A 27451-nucleotide genomic window follows, 5' to 3' on the forward strand; every position below is an offset into this window, starting at 1 on the left:
CTCAGTCAGGCGTTTGCGGCGTAAAATGGCGGCCGGTCGGAGGCGGAGGTGGCGGCGAGGCCAAGGCGGCAGCGGAGCCCGGCACCAGTGCTGAGGCCGAGGGTCCTGTTTTCAGCGGCGGCCAAACCCGTGGATCAGCTCCCCGCCCCGGGCAGCGACTCCCGCGCCTCCCAAAACCAGCCGGGGCGGCCCCTTTAAGAGTTAAAGGCACCCCTCTGGCTCATTGTCGGTGCCCCTTTAAGAGTTAAAGGGGCCTCTCTGCTCCTTTGTGGGTGCTGCTTTAAGAGTTAAAGGGACCTTGTAGGATTTAAAGGGACCCCCTGCCCCCCTCTCTCCTCGTCGGTGCCCCTTTAAGAATTAAAGTTGCATTTTAAGATTTAAAGGGACCCCTGCCTCTACCTCCTTGTCGATTCCCCTTTAAAAGTTAAGGGGACATTTGAGGATTTAAAGGGACACCCTCATCGTCGGTACCCCTTTAAGATTTAAAGGACCCCCTCGCTTCTTGTCAGTACTCGTTTACGATTTAAAGGGATCCCCTTGCTCCTTGTCGGTACCCCTTTAAGATTTCAAAATCCTTTGCTCCCTTGTAGGCACCCCTTTAAAATTTAAAGGGATACCCCCTCGCTCTCTTGTTGGTACCACTTTAAGATTTAAAGGATCCCGTGGCTTGTTGTCAGGGAAACCCCTGTTGGCGATTATAAAAAGAGTCGCAAGTTGCCCCAGTTTTGCCTTCAAAGCGCGAAAGCCGGTCATGGCGCTGGTTCGGCTTTAAGACTTAAAGGGGCCACGCCATCGATTCTAAAGTCAGCGCTCCCCGCCCGTTGATTGATGTGATTGCCTCGACCGGCCCCCTCCCCGATCGTAAACCCGCCTCGGGCGGGACATGTCTGCAGTCTCGGGTCCCCCGGGGGAAGAGCAGCCACCCGGACCCTCAGCGGAAGGGGACGGGGGGCCGCTACTGCTGATGGCTTCCCCGGCCCTGCTGCTGCCCGGGGGTCCCGGCTGCGACCTCAGGCCGCTCAACCCCAGCAGCAAGTACGTCAAGCTGAACGTGGGGGGCTGCCTCCACTACACCACGGTGCAGACCCTCTCGAAGCAAGACACGGTCCTGAAGGCCATGTTCAGCGGCAACATGGAGGTGCTGACCGATCACGAGGGTAGGTGGGCGTGTGTGCTGTGAGGAGGATGCCGAGAAACTCCAGTACGATTTGGACAGGTTGGGCAATTGGGCAGATGCATGGCAGATGCAGTTTAATGTGGATAAATGCGAGGTTATCCGCTTTGGTGGCAAAAACAGGAAGGCCTGTTACACGGGAACAGGAGGAGGCCATTCAGCCCCCTGGCGACTGTTACACAGGAACAGGAGGAGGCCGTTCTGCCCCTCGAGCCTGTTACACAGGAACAGGAGGAGGCCCATTCAGCCCCTCGAGCCTGTTACACAGGAACAGGAGGAGGCCATTCAGCCCCTCTCGAGCCTGTTACACAGGAACAGGAGGAGGCCCATTCAGCCCCTCGAGCCTGTTACACAGGAACAGGAGGAGGCCCATTCAGCCCCTCGAGCCTGTTACACAGGAACAGGAGGCCATTCAGCCCCTCGAGCCTGTTGCACGAGAACAGGAGGAGGCCATTCAGCCCCTCGAGTCTGTTACACAGGAACAGGAGAAGCCCATTCAGCCCCTCGAGCCTGTTACACAGGAACAGGAGGAGGCTGTTCAGCCCCTCGAGTCTGTTACACAGGAACAGGAGGAGGCCCATTCAGCCCCCTCGAGCCTGTTACACAGGAACAGGAGGAGGCCCATTCAGCCCTTCGAGCCTGTTACACAGGAACAGGAGGAGGCCATTCAGCCCACTCGAGCCTGTTACACAGGAACAGGAGGAGGCTGTTTAGCCCCCTCGAGTCTGTTACACAGGAACAGGAGGAGGCCATTCAGCCCACTCGAGCCTGTTACACAGGAACAGGAGGAGGCCCATTCAGCCCCTCGAGCCTGCTCCACCATTCAATGCGATCAGTATAATGTGGATGAATGCGAGGTTATCCACTTTGGTGGCAAAAAACAGGAAGGCAGATTATTATCTGAACGGCAATAGATTGGGAGAAGGGGAAGTGCAATGAGACCTGGGTGTCCTTGTGCACCAGTAGCTGAAGGTGAGCATGCAGGTGCAGCAGGCAGACCTTATAAAAGATGTAATAGCAGAGCACTTGGAAAACAGTGACAGGATCGGACAAAGTCAGCATGGATTTACAAAAGGTAAATCATGCTTGACTAATCTACTGGAATTTTTTGAGGATGTAACTGGTAGAATAGATAAGGGAGAACCAGTGGATGTGGTGTATTTGGACTTTCAGAAGGCTTTCGATAAGGTCCCGCATAAGAGATTAGCGTGTAAAGTTAAGGCACATGGGATTGGGGGCAAGGTATTGACTTGGATAGAGAACTGGTTGGCAGACAGGAAGCAAAGAGTTGGAATAAACGGGTCTCTTTCCGAGTGGCAGGCAGTGACTAGTGGGGTACTGCAAGGATCGGTCCTTGGACCCCAGCTATTCACAATATATATTAATGATCTAGACAAGGGAACTAGATGTAATATCTCCAAGTTTGCAGACGAAACAAAGCTGGGTGGGCGTGTGTGCTGTGAGGAGGATGCCGAGAAACTCCAGGATGATTTGGACAGGTTGGGTGATTGGCCAGAAGCATGGCAGATGCAGTATAATGTGGATAAATGCGAGGTTATCCACTTTGGTGTCAAAAACAGGAAGGCAGATTATTATCTGAACAGCAATAGATTGGGAGAAGGGGAAGTGCAACGAGACCTGGGTGTCCTTGTGCACCAGTCGCTGAAGGTAAGCATGCAGGTGCAGCAGGCAGTTAAGAAGGCAAATGGTATGTTGGCTTTCAAAGCGAGAGGACTCGAGTACAGGAACAAGGATGTCTTGCTGCAGTTGTACAGGGCCTTGGTGAGACCACACCTTGAGTATTGTGTGCAGTTTTGGTCGCCTTATCTGAGTAAGGATGTTCTTGCCATGGAGGGAGTGCAGTGAAGATTCACCAGACTGATACCTGGGATGGCAGGAATGATGTATGAGGAGAGATTGGGTCGATTGGGCTTATACTCGCTGGAGTTTAGAAGAATGAGAGGGGATCTCATTGAAACTTATAAAATTCTAACAGGACTAGACAGACGAGATGCAGGAAGGATGTTCCCGATGGCGGGGGAGTCCAGAACCAGGGGTCACAGTCTAAGGATAAGGGGTAAGCCATTTAGGACTGAGATGAGGAGGAATTTCTTCACCCAGAGAGTGGTGAACCTGTGGCATTGTCTACCACAGAAGGCAGTTGAGGCCAATTCATTAAATATATTCAAGAAGGAGTTAGATATATTTCTTAAGGCTAAAGGGATCAAGGGATATGGGGAGAAAGCAGTGACAGGGTACTGAGTTTGGATGATCAGCCATGATCTCATTAAATGGCGGAGAAGGCTCCAGGGGCCGAATGGCCTACTCCTGCTCCTATCTTCTATGTTTTTATGTGTGCGTCCCTCCCCCGTGGTGGGGGGGGGTGGTGAGGAGAGGGTGGTGGTGAGGGAAACGAACACAGGGGAGAGTCGATGCCCGTGGGGACCCGTACCCCGGGGAGAGTCGGAGCCCGTGGGGACCCGTACCCCGGGGAGAGTCGGTGCCCATGGGGACCCGTACCCCGGGGAGAGTCGGTGCCCATGGGGACCCGTACCCCGGGGAGAGTCGGTGCCCGTGGGGACCCGTACCCCGGGGAGAGTCAGAGCCCGTGGGGACCCGTACCCCGGGGAGAGTCGGTGCCTGCGGGGACCCTTACCCCGGGGAGAGTCGGTGCCGTGGGGACCCGTACCCCGGGGAGAGTCGGTGCCCATGGGGACCCGTACCCCGGGGAGAGTCGGTGCCCATGGGGACCCGTACCCCGGGGAGAGTCGGTGCCCGCGGGGACCCGTACCCCGGGGAGAGTCAGTGCCCGCGGGGACCCGTACCCCGGGGAGAGTCGGTGACCGTGGGGACCCGTACCCCGGGGAGAGTCGGTGCCCGTGGGGACCCGTACCCCGGGGAGAGTCGGTGTCCGTGGGGACCCGTACCCCGGGGAGAGTCAGTGCCCGTGGGGACCCGTATCCCGAGGAGAGTCGGTGCCCGCGGGGACCCGTACCCCGAGGAGAGTCGGTGCCCGTGGGGACCCGTACCCCTGGGAGAGTCGGTGCCCGTGGGGGACCCGTACCCCTGGGAGAGTCGGTGCCTGTGGGGACCCGTACCCCGGGGAGAGTCGGTGCCTGTGGGGACACGTACCCCGGGGAGAGTTGGTGCCTGCGTGGACCCGTACCCCGGGGAGAGTCGGTGCCCGTGGGGACCCGTACCCCGGGGAGAGTCGGTGCCCGCGGGGACCCGTACCCCAGGGAGAGTTGGTGCCCGCGTGGACCCGTACCCCGGGGAGAGTCGGTGCCCATGGGGACCCGTACTACGGGGAGAGTCGGTGCCCGTGGGGACCCGTACTACGGGGAGAGTCGGTGCCCGTGGGGACCCGTACCCCGGGGAGAGTCGGTGCCCGCGTGGACCCGTACTACGGGGAGAGTCGGTGCCCGTGGGGACCCGTACTACGGGGAGAGTCGGTGCCCGTGGGGACACGTACCCCGGGGAGAGTCGGTGCCCGTGGGGACCCGTACCCTGGGGAGAGTCGGTGCCCGCGGGGACCCGTACCCCGGGGAGAGTCGGTGCCCGCGGGGACCCGTACTCCGGGGAGAGTCGGTGCCCGCGGGGACCCGTACTACGGGGAGAGTCGGTGACCGTGGGGACCCGTAACCCCGGGGAGAGTCGGTGACCGTGGGGACCCGTACTACGGGGAGAGTCGGTGACCGCGGGGACCCGTGACCGCGGGGACCCGTAACCCCGGGGAGAGTCGGTGACCGCGGGGACCCGTAACCCCGGGGAGAGTCGGTGCCCGTGGGGACCCGTACCCCAGGGAGAGTCGGTGCCCGTGGGGACCCGTACCCCAGGGAGAGTCGGTGCCCGTGGGGTCCCGTACCCCGGGGAGAGTCGGTGCCCGTGGGGACCCGTACCCCGGGGAGAGTCGGTGCCTGTGGGGACCCGTACCCCGGGGAGAGTCGGAGCCCGCGGGGACCCGTACCCCGGGGAGAGTCGGTGCCCGTGGGGTCCCGTACCCCGGGGACAGTCGGTGCCCGTGGGGACCCGTACCCCGGGGAGAGTCGGCGCCCGTGGGGACCCGTACCCCGGGGAGAGTCGGCGCCCATGGGGACCCGTACCCCGGGGAGAGTCGGTGCCCGTGGGGACCCGTACCCCGGGGAGAGTCGGAGCCCATGGGGACCCGTACCCCGGGGAGAGTCGGTGCCCGTGGGGCCCGTACTACGGGGAGAGTCGGTGCCCGTGGGGACCCGTAATCCGGGGAGAGTCGGTGCCCGTGGGGACCCGTACCCCGGGGAGAGTCGGTGCCCGCGTGGACCCGTACCCCGGGGAGAGTCGGTGACCGCGGGGACCCGTACCCCGGGGAGAGTCGGTGCCCGTGGGGACCGTACCCCGGGGAGAGTCGGTGCCCGTGGGGACCCGTACCCCGGGGAGAGTCGGTGCCCGTGGGGACCCGTAACCCCGGGGAGAGTCGGTGACCGCGGGGACCCGTAACCCCGGGGAGAGTCGGTGCCCGTGGGGACCCGTACCCCGGGGAGAGTCGGTGCCCGTGGGGACCCGTAACCCCGGGGAGAGTCGGTGCCCGTGGGGACCCGTAACCCCGGGGAGAGTCGGTGACCGCGGGGACCCGTAACCCCGGGGAGAGTCGGTGCCCGTGGGGACCCGTAACCCCGGGGAGAGTCGGTGCCCGTGGGGACCCGTACCCCGGGGAGAGTCGGTGACCGCGGGGACCCATACCCCGGGGAGAGTCGGTGCCCGTGGGGACCCGTACCTCGGGGAGAGTCGGTGCCCGCGGGAAGACCAGTTGGTCGTTCTGATTTTTCAATGCCTCCTTTTCTTCCTCTCACTCTCCACAGGTTGGATCCTGGTGGACAGGTGCGGCAAGCACTTTGGCACACTGCTTAACTATCTACGCGATGGCTCTGTGCCTCTCCCGGAGTCGGTGCGGGAGATCGAGGAACTTCTGTTGGAAGCCAAATATTATCTGGTTCAGGGGCTGGTGGAGGACTGTCAGCTAGCCCTGAAGGTAGGGGCAGAAAGAGAGATTCGCATTTCTCCCGCCCCTTTCACCACCTCAGAACGTCCCAAAGCGCTTTACAGCCAATGAAGTACTTTTTTGAAGTGTGGTCTCTGTTGTAATGTAAGAAACGCGGCAGCCAATTTGCGCACAGCAAGCTCCCACAAACAGCAGTGTCATAAATGACCAGATCATCTGTTTTAATGATGTTGATTGAGGGATAAATATTGGGCCCAGGACACCGGGGAGAACTCCCCCCTGCTTTTCTTCGAAATAGTGCCATGGGATCGTTTACACCTTTCTGAGAGGGCAGATGGGGCCTCGGTTTAATGTCTCATCTGAAAGATTGCACCTCCGACAGTGCAGCACTCCCTCAGTACTGCCCCTCCGACAGTGCGGCGCTCCCTCAGTACTGCCCCTCCGACAGTGCGGCGCTCCCTCAGTACTGCCCCTCCGACAGTGCGGCGCTCCCTCAGTACTGCCCCTCCGACAGTGCCGCGCTCCCTCAGTACTGCCCCTCCGACAGTGCGGCGCTCCCTCAGTACTGCCCCTCCCACAGTGCGGCGCTCCCTCAGTACTGCCCCTCCCACAGTGCGGCGCTCCCTCAGTACTGCCCCTCTGACAGTGCGGCGCTCCCTCAGTACTGCCCCTCCGACAGTACGGCGCTCCCTCAGTACTGCCCCTCTGACAGTGTGGCGCTCCCTCAGTACCGCGCCTCCGGCAGTGCACCTCGATTTTTGTGTCCAAATCTCTGGAGCGGGACTTGAATCCACAGCCTTCTGAGGCGAGAGTATCACCAACTGAATCAGGCTGACCCCACAGGGAGGGTTTTAACTGCGAGTCTTGTACTGAGGGCGGGGTGTAATGGAGGGAGTTGTTACCTGGGTTTGATTCTATATTTCCTGTTGATTCTCAGCAAAAGAGCGAGTCCTTTGATGCTGAGTGTCGGATTCCAATGATTACTTCACCGAAAGAGGAGCAGAAGATTATCACATCCTCTGCCAAGGTTAGCAGGTCTGACTACAGGTACCGACTCTCCCCGGGGTACGGTTACCCACGGGCACCGACTCTCCCCGGGGTACAGGTACCCACGGGCACCGACTCTCCCCGGGGTACGGGTCCCCACGGGCGCCGACTCTCCCCGGGGTACGGGTCCCCACGGGCGCTGATCTCCCCCGGGTACGGGCCCCCACGGGCGCCAACTCTCCCCGGGGTACGGGTCCCCACGGGCGCCGACTCTCCCCCAGGGTACGGGTCCCCACGGGCGCTGATCTCCCCAGGGTACCGGTCCCCACGGGCGCCGACTCTCCCCGGGGTACGGGTCCCCATGAGCGCTGATCTCCCCGGGGTACGGGTCCCCACGGGCGCCGACTCTCCCCAGGGTACGTGTCCCCACGGGCACCGACTCTCCCCAGGGTACGTGTCCCCACGGGCACCGACTCTCCCCGGGGTACGGGTCCCCCACGGGCTCCGACTCTCCCCGGGGTACGGGTCCCCACGGGCACCGACTCTCCCCGGGGTACGGGTCCCCCACGGGCTCCGACTCTCCCCGGGGTACGGGTCCCCCACGGGCTCCGACTCTCCCCGGGGTACGGGTCCCCACGGGCGTCGACTCTCCCCGGGGTACGGGTCCCCCACGGGCACCGACTCTCCCTGGGGTACGGGTCCCCACGGGCACCGACTCTCCCCGGAGTACGGGTCCCCGCGGGCACCGACTCTCCCCGGGGTACGGGTCCCCACGGGTGCCGACTCTCCCCGGGGTACGGGTCCCCACGGGCACCGACTCTCCCCAGGGTACGGGTCCCCGCGGGCACCGACTCTCCCCGGGGTACGGGTCCCCACGGGCGCCGACTCTCCCCAGGGTACGTGTCCCCACGGGCGCCGACTCTCCGCAGGGTACGGGTCCCCACGGGCACCGACTCTCCCCGGGGTACGGGTCCCCACGGGCGCCGACTCTCCCCGGGGTACAGGTCCCCATGGGCGCTGATCTCCCCGGGGTATGGGTCCCCCCGCGGGCGCCGCATCTCCCCGGGGCACGGGTCCCCACTGTGTGTTTTACTCTCTCACCCTGAGGAACCCCATTTCCTTTTCCCCTTTCTGTCTTCACAGCCAGTCGTGAAATTATTGCACAACCGAAGTAACAACAAGTATTCGTATACAAGGTAACGTCAGTCCCCCCTCCTGCTAGCCTGTGCTTGAAGGGTGTGATCGTGGAGTGATTGAGGGGTTTGTAGTCTGTGTTTAAAGGGTCTGGGTGTGATCGGGGGGTTGATTGAGGGGTGATTGAGGGGCCAGCGACACCTTTGAATTCTAGCGTCACTCCTTTGTTGTGTCGCTTGCCGACTGTCTCACTCAGACAGGTTGCGCTGAGGTCACTGAGAGTGCAAGTGCATCTTTTGGGATGCGCTGAGGTCACTGAGAGCGCAAGTGCATCTTTCGAGATGCGCTGAGGTCACTGAGAGTGCAATTGCCTCTTTCGGGATGCGAGTTCCCAGCCTTGGCCACCCTGGAGCCATATTTCCGTAATCCTAATCAAATCATATTCGTTTAGCTCTATTTGCGCAGCTAATTCATCCACCTTATTACGAATGCTCCTCGCATTAAGACACAAGACCTTCGGGCTTGTTTTTTTAACGCTCTTAGACCTATTAGAATTATTATTTACTGTGGCCATGTTTGATTTAAACCGTTGATTGCTCTGACTGCCACTTTTGTTTTTCTCCTTCCTATCTTTTGCTTTTATCCTTGTTTCCCTTTCCTCTGTCCCCCTGCTCAGGTTCCCAATCCCCTGCTGCTGGGTGTGATCGGGGGGTGATTGAGGGGGTTATAGTCTGTGTTTAAAGGGTCTGGGTATGATCGGTGGTGATTGAGGGGGTTATAGTCTGTGTTTAAAGGGCCTGGGTATGATCGGTGGTGATTGAGGGGGTTAAAGTCTGTGTTTAAAGGGATGAAGGGGACAGTGTCTGTCGGGAGATCTCTGAGGGTTCGGTGAGTTTAAAGGGACGGTGTCTGTCGGGAGAGATCTCTGTGGGTTCGGTGAGTTTAAAGGGGACAGTGTCTGTCGGGAGATCTCTGAGGGTTCGGTGTGTTTAAAGGGACAGTGTCTGTCGGGAGATCTCTGGGGGTTCGGTGAGTTTAAAGGGACTGTCTGTCGGGAGATCTCTGGGGGTTCGGTGAGTTTAAAGGGACAGTGTCGGGAGATCTCTGGGGGTTATAGTCTGTGTTTAAAGGGCCTGGGTATGATCGGTGGTGATTGAGGGGGTTAAAGTCTGTGTTTAAAGGGATGAAGGGGACAGTGTCTGTCGGGAGATCTCTGAGGGTTCGGTGAGTTTAAAGGGACAGTGTCTGTCGGGAGATCTCATGGGGTTCGGTGAGTTTAAAGGGACGGTGTCTGTCGGGAGAGATCTCTGTGGGTTCGGTGAGTTTAAAGGGGACAGTGTCTGTCGGGAGATCTCTGGGGGTTCGGTGAGTTTAAAGGGACAGTGTCAGGAGATCTCTTGGGGGTTATAGTCTGTGTTTAAAGGGTCTGGGTGTAATCGGGCAGTGATTGAGGGGGTTATAGTCTGTTTAAAGGGTCTGGGTATGATCGGGCGGTGATTGAGGGGGTTATAGTCTGTGTTTAAAGGGTCTGGGTGTGATCGGGGGGGTGATTGAGGGGGTTATAGTCTGTGTTTAAAGGGTCTGGGTGTGATCGGGGGGTGATTGAGGGGGTTGTAGTCTGTGTTTAAAGAGTCTGGGTGTGATCGGGGGGTTAATTGAGGGGTGATTGAGGGGCCAGCGACACCTTTGAATTCTGGCGTCACTCCTTTGTTGTGTCGCTTGCCAACTGTCTCCCTTGCAGGTAGTCCGCTCACTCAGACAGGTTGCGCTGAGGTCACAGAGTGCAAGTGCATCTTTCGGGATGCACTGAGGTCACTGAGAGTGCAAGTGCATCTTTCGGGATGCGCTGAGGCCACTGAGCGCGCAAGTGCATCTTTCGGGATGCGCTGAGGTCACTGAGAGTGCAATTGCCTCTTTCGGGATGCGAGTTCCCAGCCTTGGCCACCCTGGAGCCATATTTCCGTAATCCTAATCAAATCATATTCGTTTAGCTCTATTTGCGCAACTAATTCATCCACCTTATTACGAATGCTCCTCGCATTAAGACACAAGGCCTTCAGGCTTGTTTTTTTAACGCTCTTAGACCTATTAGAATTATTATTTACTGTGGCCATGTTTGATTTAAACCGTTGATTGCTCTGACTGCCACTTTTGTTTTTCTCCTTCCTATCTTTTGCTTTTATCCTTGTTTCCCTTTCCTCTGTCGCCCTGCTCAGGTTCCCAATCCCCTGCTGCTGGGTGTGATCGGGGGGTGATTGAGGGGGTTATAGTCTGTGTTTAAAGGGTCTGGGTATGATCGGCGGTGATTGAGGGGGTTAAAGTCTGTGTTTAAAGGGTCTGGGTATGATCGGTGGTGATTGAGGGGGTTAAAGTCTGTGTTTAAAGGGATGAAGGGGACGGTGTCTGTCGGGAGAGATCTCCGGGGGTTCGGTGAGTTTAAAGGGACAGTGTCCAGAACATGTTTATACCGGTTTGGCATAAAAATAAACCTAAAAAGGTGACTCAACCGTGGATAACGAGGGAAATTAGGGACAGCATAAAATCAAAAAAAAGGGCATATCAACTGGCAAAAAAAAGCACCAGACCGGAAGATTGGGGGCAGTACAGGATACAGCAAAAGAGGACAAAGGGATTAATCAGGAAGGGGAAAATAGAATACGAAAGTAAACTTGCAGCAAACATAAAGACAGACTGCAAAAGCTTTTATCGGTATATCAGGAGGAAAAGACTGGTAAAATCCCAAGTCGGTCCCTTGCAGTCCGATTCGGGAGAATATATAATGGAGAATAAGGAAATGGCAGACCAATTAAACTCATACTTTGGTTCTGTATTCACAAAGGAGGACACAAATAACCTCCCAGGAATATCGGCAAACATAGGGACTAATGAGAGGGAGGAGCTGACAGAAATTAGTATCTCTAGGGATATGGTGTTGGGTAAGTTGAGGGGACTGAAGACCGACAAATCCCCGGGGCCTGATAAACTACATCCTAGGGTACTTAAGGAGGTGGCCCTGGAGATAGCAGATGCTCTAAGGATCATCTTCCGGAACTCCATTGACTCGGGAACAGTACCCGTGGATTGGAGGGTAGCTAATGTTACCCCAATATTTAAAAAGGGGGGTAGAGAGAAAGCAGGGAATTATAGACCAGTAAGCTTTACATCGGTTGTGGGCAAAATGCTAGAGTCCATTATTAAGGATAAAATAGCGGAGCACTTGACAAATGGGGAAAGGATCGGACAGAGTCAACATGGATTTACAAAGGGTAAATCGTGTTTGACTAATCTGCTGGAATTTTTTGAGGAGGTAACTGGTAGAATAGATGGGGGAGAGCCAGTGGATGTGGTGTACCTTGACTTCCAGAAAGCCTTCGATAAGGTTCCACACAAAAGATTATCATGCAAAATTAAGGCTCATGGGATTGGGGGCAAAGTATTAACGTGGATAGAGAACTGGCTGGCAGATAGAAAACAGAGAGTTGGAATAAACGGCTCGTTTTCGGAGTGGCAGGCAGTGACCAGCGGGGTGCCGCAAGGATCTGTCCTGGGACCCCAGCTGTTCACAATATATATAAATGATCTGGATCAGGGAATTGGATGCAATATTTCCAAATTCGCTGACGACACTAAACTAGGAGGAGGGGTGGGCTCTGATGAGGATGTCAGGAGGCTACAGTGCGATTTGGACAGGTTGGGGGAATGGGCGGATACGTGGCAGATGCACTATAATGTGGATAAATGCGAGGTTATCCACTTTGGGGGTAAAAACAGGAGGGTAGATTATTATCTAAATGGCAATAGATTGGGAGATGGGGAAGTGCAGAGGGACCTGGGTGTTCTTGTGCACCAGTCACTGAAGGAGAGCATGCAGGTGCAACAGGCGATTAAGAAGGCAAATGGTATGTTGGCCTTCATATCAAGGGGGTTCGAGTATAGGAATAGGGATACCTTACTACAGCTGTACAAGGTGCTGGTGAGACCGCATCTGGAGTATTGTGTACAGTTTTGGTCGCCCCATCTGCGGAAGGATGTTCTTGCCATGGAAAGAGTGCAACGGCGATTCACCAGGCTGATACCTGGAATGGCGGGAATGACCTACGAAGAGAGATTAAATAGTTTGGGCTTGTACTCACTGGAGTTTAGAAGATTGAGAGGGGATCTCATCGAAACATATAAAATTATGGCAGGCCTGGACAGGCTGAATTCAGAGAGAATGTTTCCAATGGCCGGGGAGCACAGAACCAGGGGCCACAGTCTAAAAATAGCGGGCAAATCATTTAAAACAGAGATGAGGAAGAATTTCTTCACTCAAAGAGTGGTGAGCCTGTGGAATTCCCTGCCACAGAGGGCTGTGAAGGCTAATTCAATAAATATTTTCAAGAGAGAATTGGATATATTTCTGAAGGCTAAGGGGATTAAGGGTTACGGAGAAAAGGCGGGGACGGGGTACTGAACTGGTAAGATCAGCTATGATCTCAGACGGAGATCAGCCATGATCTCATTGAATGGCGGAGCAGGCTCGAAGGGCCGAATGGCCTACTCCTGTTCCTATCTCTATGTATCTATGTATCTATGTGTCGGGAGATCTCGGGGGGTTCGGTGAGTTTAAAGGGGACAGTGTCTGTCGGGAGATCTCTGGGGGTTCGGTGGGTTTAAAGGGACAGTGTCGGGAGATCTCTGGGGGTTCGGTGAGTTTAAAGGGACAGTATCTGTCGGGAGATCTCTTGGGGGTTCAGTGGGTTTGAAGGGACAGTGTCTGTCGGGCCCGCTCACTCACTCTCTCCCCCCGGTCACTCTCTGCAGTAACTCTGACGATAACCTGTTGAAGAATATCGAGCTGTTTGACAAGCTGGCGCTGCGGTTTAACGGGCGGGTGCTCTTCGCCAAGGACGTGCTGGGAGACGAGATCTGCTGCTGGTCCTTCTACGGGCATGGCCGCAAGATCGCCGAGGTTTGCTGCACGTCCATCGTATACGCCACAGAGAAGAAACAGACCAAGGTGAGAGGGCACCGGGGGTCGCGACCTGTGTCAGTAAGGTTCAATCGCACTCTCCCCGTCTCTCACTCATTCTCTCTCTCTCTGTCTCTGTCTCTGTCTCTCTCTGTCTCAGTCTCTGTCTCTCGCTCTCTCTGTCTTTCTCTCTGTCTCTCTCTCTCTCTGTCTGTCTCTCTCTCTGTCTCTGTCTGTCTATGTCATAGAAACATAGAAGATAGGAGCAGGAGTAGGCCATTCGGCCGTTCGAGCCTGCTCCGCCATTCAATGCGATCATGGCTGATCATCCAAATTCAGTACCCTGTCCCTGCCTTCTCCCCATATCCCTTGCTCCCTTTAGCCTTAAGAAATATATCCAACTCTTTCTTGAATATATTTAATGAACTGGCCTCCACCGCCCTCTGTGGCAGAGAATTCCACAGGTTCACCACTCTCTGGGTGAAGAAATTCCTCCTCATTTCTGTCCTAAATGTCTTACTCCTTACCCTTAGACTATGACCCCTGGTTCTGGACTACCCGACCATCATAAACATCCTTCCTGCATCTAGTCTGTCCAGGCCTGACAGAATTTTATAGGTTTCGGTGAGATCCCCTCTCAATCTTCTAAACTCCAGTGAGTATAAGCCCAATCGACACAATCCCTCCTCATACGTCATTCCTACCATCCCAGGTATCAGCCTGGTGAATCTTCGCTGCACTCCTTCCATGGCAAGAACGTCCTTCCTCAGGTAAGGCGACCAAAACTGCACACAATACTCAAGGTGCGGTCTCACCAAGGCCCTGTACAACTGTAGCAAGACATCCTTGTTCCTGTACTCGAACCCTCTTGCTACGAAGGCCAACATACCATTTGCCTTCTTAACCGCCTGCTGCACCTGCATGCTTACCTTCAGCGACTGGTGCACAAGAACACCCAGGTCTCTTTGCAATTCCCCTTCTCCCAATCTATTGCCATTCAAATAATAATCTGCCTTCCTGTTTTTGCCACCAAAGTGGATAACCTCACATTTATCCACATTATACTGCATTTGCCATGTTTCTGACTCTCTCACTCTCAAGCTGTGAGGAAGTGCATCTCTGTCTCCACCACTCCCTGACTGCAGTGAGAGCATATCCTGTCCTCTTGGTAGCCAGGTCTGTCTGTGTCTACCTTTTTCGATTGCCAGGTTATGTTCACTAAGTCTGTACATTGTCAAAGTTTTTCTCAGTTTGCTATCCTTTACCATGGTCAGGTAATCAGCCATGTTGTATTGTCTGTTTAGGGCCAAGTAGCAATTGAGTTTGCTTTGGGTTTTTGTTGTTTCTGCCCAATATGACAGATATTTTTCCTTTTGCTTAGCGACGATTGTGTTGGGTCGAATTCTTTGTGTTACGCTGTCACTGTCCTGGGGCTGGTTATTGTTAGTAGTGTTCGTAGTTACTTCACTGAGTCCCAGGACTAGTTGACTGAGGGTATTCTTCTTTATGGTCCTCTCTTGGCATTTCAGGGCTTCGTAATGATAGCATTGGGGGTTGCTCATTTCTAGGTGTTTCCAAAATTTGGTGGCTCTTTTTTGGATAGTGATTATTAATGGATATTGGCCTAGTTTTGCCCTGCATGCATTGTTTACGGTTTTCCTTTGAGTCTGGAGGATACTTTTACAGAATTCTGCATGTAGGATCTCAATTGGGTGTTTGTCCCATTTTGCAAATTCTTGTTGTGTTAGCGGTCCCCACACCTCACTGCCATAGAGAGCAATTGGTTCAATTACTGATTTGAACATTTTGAGCCAAATGCTAATTGGGATTTCTATTTGGATTGATTTTTTAATGGCATAGAAAGCCCTTCTTGCTTTCTCTTTCAGTTCATTCACAGCCAGTTTGAAATTTCCCGTAGAACTGATTTTTAAGCCCAAGTATGTGTAGTTAGTGGTTTGTTCAATTTTGGTTGTTCCTAGTGTGAAATTTATTTTGGGTCCCTGATGTCTGGATCTTTGCTGGAACACAAGGACTTTGGTTTTTTGGGGATTTATTGTCAGGGCCCAAGTCTGGCAGTACAACTCCAGCAGATCCAGGTTCTGCTGTAGACCCTCCTTAGTTGGTGACAGCAGAACCAGGTCGTCTGCATAGAGGAGGAATTTAACCTTGGATTCATATAGGGTGAGGCCGGGTGCTGTAGATTGTTCAAGCAGTTTTGCCAATTGATTTATGTAAATATTAAAGAGTGTCGGTGAGATTGGCGAGCCCTGTGTCACCCCCCGCCCCTGTGGGAAGTATTTTGTTTGTTTGTCTCCAATTTTAACTGCACATTTGTTGTTTGTATACATTGATTTAATTACATCATATGTTTTTCCCCCTACCCCGCTTTCGATAAGTTTCAGGAATAAACCGTCATGCCAGATGGAGTCGAAAGCCTTCTGGAAATCTATAAAGCATGCGTAGATTTTGCTTTTGTTTTGATGAACGTGTTTGTCAATTAGGGTCTGTAGGGTGAAGATATGATCTGATGTTCTATAGTTTGGCAGGAATCCAATTTGGCTTTTACTCAAGACATTGTGCTCCTCAAGGAAGTTTATAAGTCTTTTGTTTATGATGTTACAGAATACCTTCCCCAGGTTACTGTTTACACAGATGCCTCGATAGTTATTTGGGTCAAGTTTGTCCCCACTTTTGTATATGGGCATTATGAGTACTTTGTTCCAGATATCAGGGAAGTAACCGACACTCAGAACCAAGTTGAAGAGTTTTAGGATAGCCAGTTTCATTTTATCGTCTGTGTGTTTAATCATCTCGCTTAGTATGCCGTCTGCCCCGCAAGCTTTTCCTGGTCGCAGGTCCTTGAGTTTTTCAAAAAGCTCTTTTTCTGTTATTATGGAGTCTAGCGGGTTTTGGTTATCTTTTATGGCCATTTCGAGCTTTTCCAGTTTTTTGCATATTTGGTGTTGCTCTGGCCTTAGTGTGTTTTTCTGGTGTAATTTTTCAAAGTGGTTTTCCCATGTGTCTCCATTTTGAATGGCCAATTCATTGTGTTGTTTTTTGTGTAATGTATTCCAGTTGTCCCAGAAACAATTGGAATCAATGGATTCCTCAATGGAGTTGAGTGTATTCTTAATATATTGCTCTTTTTTGGTTCTGAGTGTGTTTCTGTATTGTGTTAGTGTCTGACAATAAGTAAGGCGTAATTCCTCGTTTTCTGGATGTCTGTGTTTTTGGTTTGATATTTTTCTAAGTTTTTTCCTCATGTTATGGCAATCTGTGTCAAACCATTTTTCATAGTTTTTTGTTTTGGGTTTGTTCTTGCGAGCTTTCAAGTTTGACCTTGTTGCCAAATTATCAAAAATATTGTTTAGGTTATTCACTGCCCGGTTTACGCCTTCTTTATTGTGAGTGTATATGTTATCCTGTCTCTCTGTCTCTCTCTCTGTCTCTCTCTCTGTCTCTCTCGGTCTCGCTCGCTCGGTCTCTCTCTCGCGGTCTCGGTCTCTCGGTCTCTCTCTCTCTCTCTCTGTCTCTCTCTCTCTCTGTCTCCCTCTCTCTGTCTCTCTCACTCTGTCTCTCTCTGTCACTCTCTCTCTGTCACTCTCTCTCTGTCACTCTCTCTCTGTCACTCTCTGTCACTCTCTCTCTGTCACTCTCTGTCACTCTCTCTCTGTGTGTCTCTGTCTCTCTCGCTCTCTGTCTCTCTCTCGCTCTCTCTGTCTCTCTCTCGCTCTCTCTGTCTCTCTCTCGCTCTCTGTCTCTCTCTCGCTCTCTCTGTCTCTCTCTCGCTCTCTCTGTCTCTCTCTCGCTCTCTCTGTCTCTCTCTCGCTCTCTCTGTCTCTCTCTCGCTCTCTCTGTCTCTCGCTCTCTCTGTCTCTCGCTCTCTCTGTCTCTCTCTCGCTCTCTCTGTCTCTCTCTCGCTCTCTCTGTCTCTCTCTCGCTCTCTCTGTCTCTCGCTCTCTCTGTCTCTCGCTCTCTCTGTCTCTCTCTCGCTCTCTCTGTCTCTCGCTCTCTCTGTCTCTCGCTCTCTCTGTCTCTCTCTCGCTCTCTCTGTCTCTCTCTCGCTCTCTCTCGCTCTCTCTGTCTCTCTCTCGCTCTCTCTGTCTCTCTCTCGCTCTCTCTGTCTCTCTCTCGCTCTCTCTGTCTCTCTCTCGCGCTCTCTGTCTCTCGCTCTCTGTCTCTCGCTCTCTGTCTCTCTCGCTCTCTGTCTCTCTCGCTCTCTGTCTCTCTCGCTCTCTGTCTCTCTCGCTCTCTGTCTCTCTCGCTCTCTGTCTCTCTCGCTCTCTCTCTCTCTCGCTCTCTGTGTCTCTCGCTCGCTCTGTCTCTCTCGCTCGCTCTGTCTCTCTCTCGCTCTCTCTGTCTCTCTCGCTCGCTCTGTCTCTCTCTCGCTCGCTCTGTCTCTCTCTCGCTCGCTCTGTCTCTCGCTCGCTCTGTCTCTCTCGCTCGCTCTGTCTCTCGCTCGCTCGCTCTGTCTCTCTCTCGCTCGCTCTGTCTCTCTCTCGCTCGCTCTGTCTCTCTCTCGCTCGCTCTGTCTCTCTCTCGCTCGCTCTGTCTCTCTCTCGCTCGCTCTGTCTCTCGCTCGCTCTGTCTCTCGCTCGCTCGCTCTGTCTCGCTCGCTCGCTCGCTCTGTCTCTCGCTCGCTCGCTCGCTCTGTCTCTCTCTCGCTCGCTCTGTCTCTCTCTCGCTCTCTCTGTCTCTCTCTCGCTCTCTCTGTCTCTCTCTCGCTCTCTCTGTCTCTCTCTCGCTCTCTCTGTCTCTCTCTCGCTCTCTCTGTCTCTCTCTCGCTCTCTCTGTCTCTCTCGCTCTCTCTGTCTCTCTCTCGCTCTCTGTCTCTCGCGCTCTCTGTCTCTCTCTCGCTCTCTCTGTCTCGCTCTCTCTGTCTCTCTCTCGCTCTCTCTGTCTCTCTCTCGCTCTCTCTGTCTCTCTCTCGCTCTCTCTGTCTCTCTCTCGCTCTCTCTGTCTCTCTCTCGCTCTCTCTGTCTCTCTCTCGCTCTCTCTGTCTCTCTCTCGCTCTCTCTGTCTCTCTCGCTCTCTCTGTCTCTCTCTCGCTCTCTCTGTCTCTCTCTCGCTCTCTCTGTCTCTGCCTCTCTCTCTGTCACTCTCTCTGTCACTCTCTCTCTCACTCTCTGTCACTCTCTCTGTCACTCTCTCTGTCACTCTCTCTGTCACTCTCTCTGTCTCTCTCTCTGTCTCTCTCTCACACACTCTCACACACTCTCTCACACTCTCTCACACTCTCTCTCTGTCTCTCACTCTGTCTCTCTGCCTCTCTCTGTCACTCCCTCCCTGTCACCCTCCCTGTCACCCTCCCTGTCACTCTCCCTCTCACTCTCCCTCTCACTCTCCCTCTCACTCTCCCTCTCACTCTCCCTCTCACTCTCTCTGTCACACTCTCTGTCACTCTGTCTCTCGCTGTCTTTCTCTGTGTGTCTCTGTCTCTCTCGCTCTCAGTCTCTCGCTCTCTCTCTCGCTCTCTGTCTCTCGCTCTCTGTCTCTCTCTCGCTCTCTGTCTCTCGCTCTCTGTCTCTCTCGCTCAATTTTCAATTCAATTCACATGCTTTATTGGCATGAAAGTTTACAGGGAACCATGTTGCCAAAGCTTACATAACAAAAAGTACAGGTTTCCAACATTCTGTAGGTGTCAAACGTTTTTGACCCTCGTTGGGTACAGACAGTATTAATTTAACCAGTCGTTGACCCTCGTTGGGTGCATTCAGTATTAATTTAAAACAGTCGTTGGGTACATTCGGTGTTGATTTAAACATTTTTAGATTATATATGCTATGGGTGTGCTCGTTAGTCACTCAATGTTCCTCAGGTTGTGACATGTTGTTACATATTGGGCACCAACATATGGTCTGTCTCCCTCCCCCAGGACTATTCTTAATTTTGACAGGTCATCCACTTCTTTGAAATCTGGGGTTGTAAGGCTGAGCTTGTCAAAATATATGTTTCTTGTCTCATTGAATTTTTCGCATTTTAGGAGGAAGTGCACCTCTGTCTCAACCTCGCCGGCCAGACAGTGATCACATATTCTATTTTCTTTAGGTTGCTCTCTGTCTCGCTCGCTCTCTGTCTCGCTCGCTCTCTGTCTCGCTCGCTCTCTGTCTCTCTGTCTCTCTGTCGCTCTGGCTCTCTGTCGCTCTCTGGCTCTCTGTCTCTCTCGCTCTCTGTCTCTCTGGCTCTCTGTCGCTCTCGCTCTCTGTCGCTCTCGCTCTCTGTCGCTCTCTGGCTCTCTCGCTCTCTCGCTCTCTGGCTCTCTGTCTCTCTGGCTCTCTGTCTCTCTGTCTCTCTCGCTCTCTGTCTCTGTCGCTCTCGCTCTCTGTCGCTCTCTCCCTGTCTCTCTCTCTCTCTCTCTCTCTCTCTCTCTCTCTCTCCGTCTCTCTCTGTCTGTGTCTCTCTCACTCTGTGCGTGTGTGTCTCTCTCTCTCTGTCTCTCACTCTCTCTCTCTCTGCCTCTCTCTCTCTGCCTCTCTCTGTCTCGCTCTCTCTCTCTCTGTCTCTGTCTCTGTCTCTCTCACTCTCTCTCTGTCTCTGCCTCTCTCTCTGCCTTTCTGTCACTCTCTCTGTCACTCTCTCTGTCACTCTCTCTGTCACTCTCTCTGTCACTCTCTCTGTCACTCTCTCTCTCTCTCTCTCTCCCTCTGTCTCTCTGTCACTCTCTCTGTCACTCTCTCTGTCACTCTCTCTGTCACTCTCTCTGTCACTCTCTCTGTCACTCTCTCTCTCTCTGTCTCTCTCTCTGTCTCTCTCTCTCTGTCTCTCTCTCTCTGTCTCTCTCTCTCTCTGTCTCTCTCTCTGTCTCTCTCTCTCTGCCTCTCTCTCTCTCTGCCTCTCTCTCTGTCTCTCTCTCTCTCTCTTCCTCTCTCTCTGTCTCTCTCTCTCTGTTTCAATTCAATTCAATTCAAATTGCTCTATTGGCATGACAAGGTACATCTTATGTTGCCAAAGCACAGAAAAACATGTATGATTGAACACGTAAACGCAGATCTAGACATACAGGCCTAGAAATTGAGTGGGCTTAGCGCCCATTTTGCGGCGCTAGAGGGCATTGCGCTGGACTTACAGCCGGTTTTGAAATTGACTAGGGCCCAACATCGGCGTTACACCGGTAGCGCTGCGCCGGCACCGATGACGTCATCGGTGTGCGCAGCGTCCCGGTTGCCGTGGTGACGGGCCCCAGCGCCGAAATTCAGTTGCGGCCGCCTCGCCCGTGGCAGCCGCAACTAAGACTCTGGCAACAGAGTCTTGCACGACTTTGCGCCGGCGCATAAAGGTGGAGCGGCGGCCGGCCGCTTTCCCGCCGGCCGCCTGCCCACACCTCCCTCCCCGGACTCCCCCACCCCCCCCCCCCGTGGAATAGATGCTTCTCGGCTGCGAGCCCGGCACTTCCCCGAGGTGCCGGGCTCATTTTTGTGGCGATTTAACCGGCCAGCGGGCGGGTGCAGGCAGCTCCTCCTTAACTGAAGGAGGAGGCCTGCACTTCCCGAGCCTGCCGCACCGCATCGGGCGCCGCAGCGCCGGAATAGCGCCGCAATGCGGCGCGTAGCGCCAGTTTTCAGGCGCAAACAGCCTTCAGTAGCGCCGGCAGCCGTTTGGGCGCGGCGCTACTGAATTTTTGGCGCGCACAGCGCGACTTAGCACCAGCGCTAAATTTCCGGCGTTAAGCCCCGGCACAGCGCAAACTCAATTTCTAGGCCACAGTGTATAGACAGATATATCCCTGTGTGTCATATAATATGCATATAATCTTTTCTTAGATTTAATGGTTGTCCCTCTGCTTATGGCAAGCTGTAACATAGTTTGCCGCTAAAGTTACGCAATTTCTCTGTTCCCCTAATAGATATGGGAGTTTTTGGTGGTCATTCAAATTTTTGAATTCAGGGCATATTTTTACGAATTTTGGGTAGAAATTCCCCCTTATGTCCTGATAGTTTCCACAAGTTGTGAGGAAGTTCATCTCTGTCTCCACCACTCCCTGACTGCAGTGAGAGCATATCCTGTCCTCTCTTGGCAGCCAGGTCTGCCTGTGTCTGCCTTTTTCGATGGCCAGGCTATGCTCACTAAGTCTGTACATTGTCAAGGTTTTTCTCAATTTGCTATCTTTTACCATGGTCAGGTATTCAGTCATGGTGTATTGTCTGTTTAGGGCCAAATAGCAATCGAGTTTGTTTTGGGTTTTTGTCGTTTCTGTCCAATAGGTCAAATATTTTTCCTTTTGTTTAGTGACAATTGTGTTGGGTCGAATTCTCTGTGCTAGGATGTCACTGTCCTGGAGCTGATTATTATTAGTAGTGTTAGTGGTTACTTCACTGAATCCCAGGACTAGTTGACTGAAGGGACTCTTCTCTATGATCATCTCTTGGCATTTCAGGGCTTCGTAATGATAGCAGTGGGTGTTGCTCATTTTTAGGTGTTTCCAAAATTTGATGGCTCTTTTTTGGATATTAATTAGTAGTGGATATTGGCCTAGCTCTGCCCTGCATGCATTGTTTGCGGTTTTCCTTTGAGTCCGGAGGATACTTTTACAGAATTCTGCATGTAGGATCTCAATTGGGTGTTTGTCCCATTTTGCAAATTCTTGTTGTGTTAGCGGGCCCCACACCTCACTGCCATAGAGTGCAATTGGTTCAATTACTGCTTTAAAAATTTTGAGCCAAATGTCAATTGGAATTTCTATTTGGATTGACTTTTTAATGGCATAGAAAGCCCTTTGTGCTTTCTCTTTCAGTTCATTCACAGCCAAATGAAAATTTCCTGTAGAACTGATTTTTAAGCCTAAGTATGTGTAATTTGTAGTTTGTTCAATTTTAGTTGCTCCTAGTGTGAAGTTTATTCTGGGTCCCTGATGTCTGGATCTTTGCTGGAACACAAGAAATTTGGTTTTTTCGGGGTTTATTGTCAGGGCCCAGGTCTGACAGAACGACTCTAGCAGATCCAGGTTCTGCTGTAGACCCTCCTCTGTTGGTGAGAGCAGAACCAGGTCATCTGCATAGAGGAGGAATTTAACCTTGGAGTCATATAGGGCGAGGCCAGGTGCTGTAGATTGTTCAAGTCGTTTTGCCAATTCATTTATGTAAATATTAAAGAGTGTCGGTGAGATGGGCGAGCCCTGCGCCACGCCACGCCCCTGAGAGAAATATTTTGTTTGTTTGTCTCCAATTTTAACTGCACATTTATTGTTTGTATACATTGATTTAATTACATCATATGTTTTTCCCCCTACACCACTTTCAATAAGTTTTAAGAATAGACCGTCGTGCCAAATAGAGTCAAAAGCCTTCTGGAAATCTATAAAGCAGGCAAAAATGTTGCTTTTGTTTTGGTGAACATGTTTGTCAATTAGGGTGTGTAGAGTGAAGATATGATCCGATGTTCTATAATTTGGTAAGAATCCAATTTGGCTTTTACTTAAGACATTGTGCTCCTCAAGGAAGTTTATAAGTCTTTGGTTTATGATACTACAGAATACCTTCCCCAGGTTACTGTTTACACAGATGCCTCGATAGTTATTTGGGTCAACTTTGTCTCCACTTTTGTATATGGGCGTTATAGAAACATAGAAGATAGGAGCAGGAGTAGGCCATTCGGCCCTTCGAGCCTGCTCCGCCATTCAACGAGATCATGGCTGATCATCCAAATTCAGTACCCTGTCCTTGCCTTCTCCCCGTATCGCTTGATCCCTTTAGCCTTAAGAAATATATCCAACTCCGTGTTGAATATATTTAATGAACTGGCCTCCACCGCCCTCTGGCAGAGAATTCCACAGGTTCACCACTCTCTGGGTGAAGAAATTCCTCCTCATTTCAGTCCTAAATGGCTTACCCCTTATCCTTAGACTATGACCCCTGGTTCTGGACTCCCCGGCCATCAGAAACATTCTTCCTGCATCTAGTCTGTCCAGGCCTGACAGAATTTTATAGGTTTCGATGAGATCCCCTCTCATTCTTCTAAACTCCAGTGAGTATAAGCCCAATCGACACAATCTCTCATACGTCATTCCTGCCATCCCAGGTATCAGCCTGGTGAATCTTTGCTGCACTCCTTCCATGGCAAGAACGTCCTTCCTCAGGTAAGGCGACCAAAACTGCACACAATACTCAAGGTGTGGTCTCACCAAGGCCCTGTACAACTGTAGCAAGACATCCTTGTTCCTGTACTCGAACCCTCTTGCTACGAAGGCCAACATACCATTTGCCTTCTTAACCGCCTGCTGCACCTGCATGCTTACCTTCAGTGACTGGTGCACAAGGACACCCAGGTCTCTTTGCATTTCCCCTTCTCCCACTCTATTGCCATTCAAATAATAATCAGCCTTCCTGTTTTTGCCACCAAAGTGGATAACCTCACATTTATCCACATTATAGTGCATTTGCCATGTTTCTGCCCAATCACCCAACCTGTCCTTTGTTCCAGATATCAGGGAAGTAACCGACACTCAGAACTAAGTTGAAGAGTTTTAGGATAGCCAATTTCATTTTATCGTCAGTGTGTTTAATCATCTCGTTTAGGATGCCATCTGCACCGCAAGCTTTTCTTGGTCGCAGGTCCTTGAATTTTTCAAATAGCTCTGTTTCAGTTATTGGGGAGTCTAACGGGCTTTGGTAATCTTTTATGGCCAGTTCGAGCTTTTCCAATTCTTTACATATTTGATCTTGCTCTGGGCTTAGTGTGTTTTTCTGGTATAATTTTTCAAAATGGTTTTCCCATGTGTCTCCATTTTGAATGGGTAATTCGTCGTGTTGCTTTTTGTGTAATGTATTCCAGTTGTCCCAGAAACAATTAGAATCAATAGATTCCTCAATGGAGCTGAGTTTACTCTTAATATACTGTTCTTTCTTGGTTCTGAGTGTGTTTTTGTATTGTGTCAGTGCCTGACAAGTAAGGCGTAATTCCTCGTTTTCTGGTTGTCTGTGTTTTTGGTTTGATATTTTTCATGTTATGACAGTCTGAATCAAACCATTTTTCGTGGTTGTGGTTTTGTGTTTTGGGTTTACTCTTGCAAGATTTCAAGTTCGACATTGATGCCAAATTATCAAAAATGTTATTCAGGTTATTCACTGCTAGGTTTACGCCTTCTTTATTGTGAGTGTATGTGTTTTCCAGAAAGGTGTCCAAGAGAGACTGAGTTGATTGACTGCTAATTGCTTTCTGGTATTTTTCCGTGCTGTTTTGGGCCCATCTGTAGGATTTTTTAATGTTGTACAGCTCACTGGGCTGTGTTTCTGTGTTGGTTGTTTCTGTCCTTTTAAGATACGCAGTAATTTGGCTGTGATCTGACAGTGTTGTTAGTGGTTTGACTGTGAATGCTCTGAAAGAGGATGGGTCCAGATCCGTAATCATATAGTCTACGGTGCTGAAGCCAAGAGTTGAGGATAGGTCGATCTACCTAGGGAGTCTCCTCTGAACCTACCATTGACAATGTACAGACCCAGGCTTCGACAGAGCTGCAGGAGCTGTTTTCCGTTTGCATTTGTCTGTTTGTCATAGTTATTCCTATGTGAATGAAAAGGGAGATCAAAATGGTTATTCCCAAATATGTAATTATTCCCCTGAGTACTGGTAAAGTCTGGTTCTTCACCAGTTCTTGAGTTGAGGTCACCACAGATCAACACGTTCCCCTGGGCCTGGAATTGGTCAATGTTGGAGAAGGTGTCCTCTTTGAAGTACGGGGATTCTATAGGGGGGATATAGAGTGCGCAAATGAAAACATTTTGCATGCTAGAAATGATGCCTTTCTTAATCTTGAGCCATAAGTGGTTTTCGCCCTTTTTTATAAATTCAATGTAATTACGAAGCTCTGCTTTAAACCAAATCAGGATGCCTCCTGAGTCTCTGCCCTGGGTTACTCCTGGCAGTTTATTGGAGGGGACCACCAGCTCTCTCCCTCTCTCTCTGTCTCTCTTTTTCGCTGTCACTCTCGCTGTCACTCTCGCTGTCACTTTCTCTGACTCTCTCTGTGTCTCTCTGTGTCTCTCTGTCTCTCTCTCTCTCTGGCTCTCTCTCTCTCTCTCTCTCTCGCTCTCTCTCTCGCTCTCTCTGTCTCTCGCTCTCTCTGTCTCTCTCTCTCTCTCTCTCTGTCTCTCTCTCTCTCTCTGTCTCTCTCTCGCTCTCTCTCGCTCTCTCTCGCTCTCTCTCTCGCTCTCTCTCTCGCTCTCTCTGTCTCTCTCTCTCTCTGTCTCTCTCTGTCTCTCTCTCTCCCTCTCTCTCTCTCTCTGTCTCTCTCTCTCTCTCTGTCTCTCTCTCTCTCTCACACTCTCTATCTCTCCCCCCTGCAGGTGGAGTTCCCTGAAGCCCGGATCTTTGAGGAGACGTTGAACATCCTGATGTACGAGGCTCCGCGGGTCCCGGACCGCGCCCTGCTGGAGGCCACGGGTAGCGGGCAGCACAGCGAGGAGGAGGACGGGCGCGTGCGGCGCGAGCGGGTGCGCCGGATCCACGTGCGGCGGCACATCATGCACGACGAGCGTCCTCACGGGCAGCAGGCAGTCTTCAAGGACTGAGCGGCCTTCGACCTCTCACCTTTCAGTGGCTGCACGTGGCCTGGCTGCTCCCCTCGACCCCTGGAGAGGGAGGGGGTGGTCCCGAACCCCAGGCGGCGATTCCCCCTCCCCCTCCAGCCCCCCGCATCCGGATCCAGCATCAATCTTTCGCAAACTGCACAACTGATTCTTTTTTTCTCTATCTCGTTCTCTCTCTCACTCGCTCTCTGTCTCCGCTCTCTTGCTCCGTCTCACTCTCTCTGTCTCAATCTCTCTCCGCCTCGCTCTCTCTCCGCCTCGCTCTCTCTCTCTCCGCCTCGCTCTCTCTCTCTCCGCCTCGCTCTCTCTCTCTCCGCCTCGCTCTCTCTCTCTCCGCCTCGCTCTCTCTCTCTCTCCGCCTCGCTCTCTCTCTCTCCGCCTCGCTCTCTCTCTCTCCGCCTCGCTCTCTCTCTCTCCGCCTCGCTCTCTCTCCGCCTCGCTCGCTCTCTCTCTCCGCCTCGCTCGCTCTCTCTCTCCGCCTCGCTCGCTCTCTCTCTCCGCCTCGCTCGCTCTCTCTCTCCGCCTCGCTCGCTCTCTCTCTCCGCCTCGCTCGCTCTCTCCGCCTCGCTCGCTCTCTCCGCCTCGCTCGCTCTCTCCGCCTCGCTCGCTCTCTCTCCGCCTCGCTCGCTCGCTCTCTCCGCCTCGCTCGCTCTCTCTCTCCGCCTCGCTCGCTCTCTCTCTCCGCCTCGCTCGCTCGCTCTCTCTCTCCGCCTCGCTCGCTCGCTCTCTCTCCGCCTCGCTCGCTCTCTCCGCCTCGCTCGCTCGCTCTCTCCGCCTCGCTCGCTCGCTCTCTCCGCCTCGCTCGCTCTCTCTCTCCGCCTCGCTCGCTCGCTCTCTCCGCCTCGCTCGCTCGCTCTCTCCGCCTCGCTCGCTCGCTCTCTCCGCCTCGCTCGCTCGCTCTCTCCGCCTCGCTCGCTCTCCGCCTCGCTCTCTCTCTGTCACGCTGGCTCTCTCCACCTCGCTCTCTCTCCGCCTCGCTCGCTCTCTCTCCGCCTCGCTCTCTCTCTGTCACGCTGGCTCTCTCCACCTCGCGCTCTCTGTCACGCTCGCTCTCTCCGTTGCGCGCTCTCTCTGTCTTGCTCTCTCGCTGAGATGCTTGGATCTAGGCTCTACGCAAAGTTCCGGAAAGCTGGGAGTGAAGAGCATTAGGGGAGCCTCGGAGCAAGCCCTGGGAGCAGAGAGGTGCAGTCACTCCTCCCAGCTCTGTGCCATCCTCCCACTCTGGATTTCCCTCCGCAAGCTTTCGATTCTCCTGGGTTTTTGATCTGAAACTTCATGTGAGAATGGTCGATGTACATTTCTTATATGTCGAATCTTGTGTTCTGTTCCAAAGTCTATAATTTAACTTATAAATGGTGGTTTTGTTTCTCCCCACCCTTTGTTATTAAAAAAGGTTTTAATTTTAATTTCCTCTGCCTTATCATTGAGACGGTCATTGGAAATGTCCCCGTGTTAGTTGGGAAATCGATAATGCGGTATCGAACGCGCGCTGTACCTGCCCCGGGAGTGTTTGATGGGACAGTGTAGAGGGACCTTTACTCTGTATCTAACCCGTGCTGTACCTGCCCTGGGAGTGTTTGATGGGACAGTGTAGAGGGAGCTTTACTCTGTATCTAACCCGTGCTGTACCTGCCCTGGGAGTGTTTGATGGGACATTGTAGAGGGAGCTTTACTCTGTATCTAACCCGTGCTGTACCTGCCCTGGG

General features: G+C 52.8%; 1 protein-coding gene across 1 annotated transcript; it reads left to right on the forward strand.

Annotated features, from left to right (window-relative positions):
* LOC147094576 (BTB/POZ domain-containing adapter for CUL3-mediated RhoA degradation protein 1-like) lies at nucleotides 1-27151 on the forward strand. The gene is made up of 6 exons (XM_085974406.1): nucleotides 1-1157; nucleotides 6013-6182; nucleotides 7090-7179; nucleotides 8283-8335; nucleotides 13077-13272; nucleotides 25503-27151. Exons 1-6 carry the CDS (start codon nucleotides 884-886, stop codon nucleotides 25725-25727), a joined length of 1008 nt encoding a protein of 335 aa, XP_085830532.1. The 5' UTR covers nucleotides 1-883; the 3' UTR covers nucleotides 25728-27151.
* The last annotated feature ends 300 nt before the right edge of the window (nucleotides 27152-27451 follow it).

This window comes from Somniosus microcephalus, unplaced genomic scaffold (genome assembly GCF_052327205.1).
Source record: "Somniosus microcephalus isolate GS21.2 unplaced genomic scaffold, FLI_Smic_1.0 unresolved_chr1, whole genome shotgun sequence".
In the NCBI taxonomy this organism is placed as follows: domain Eukaryota; kingdom Metazoa; phylum Chordata; class Chondrichthyes; order Squaliformes; family Somniosidae; genus Somniosus; species Somniosus microcephalus.

Bases quoted from the DNA above. Each gene is read 5' to 3' on its own strand.
- LOC147094576 (XM_085974406.1), top strand. From the start codon at position 884: ATGTCTGCAGTCTCGGGTCCCCCGGGGGAAGAGCAGCCACCCGGACCC. The intron at 1,158-6,012 runs GTAGGTGGGCGT...CACTCTCCACAG, and splicing joins GGTGCTGACCGATCACGAGG to GTTGGATCCTGGTGGACAGG. The intron at 6,183-7,089 runs GTAGGGGCAGAA...GTTGATTCTCAG, and splicing joins ACTGTCAGCTAGCCCTGAAG to CAAAAGAGCGAGTCCTTTGA.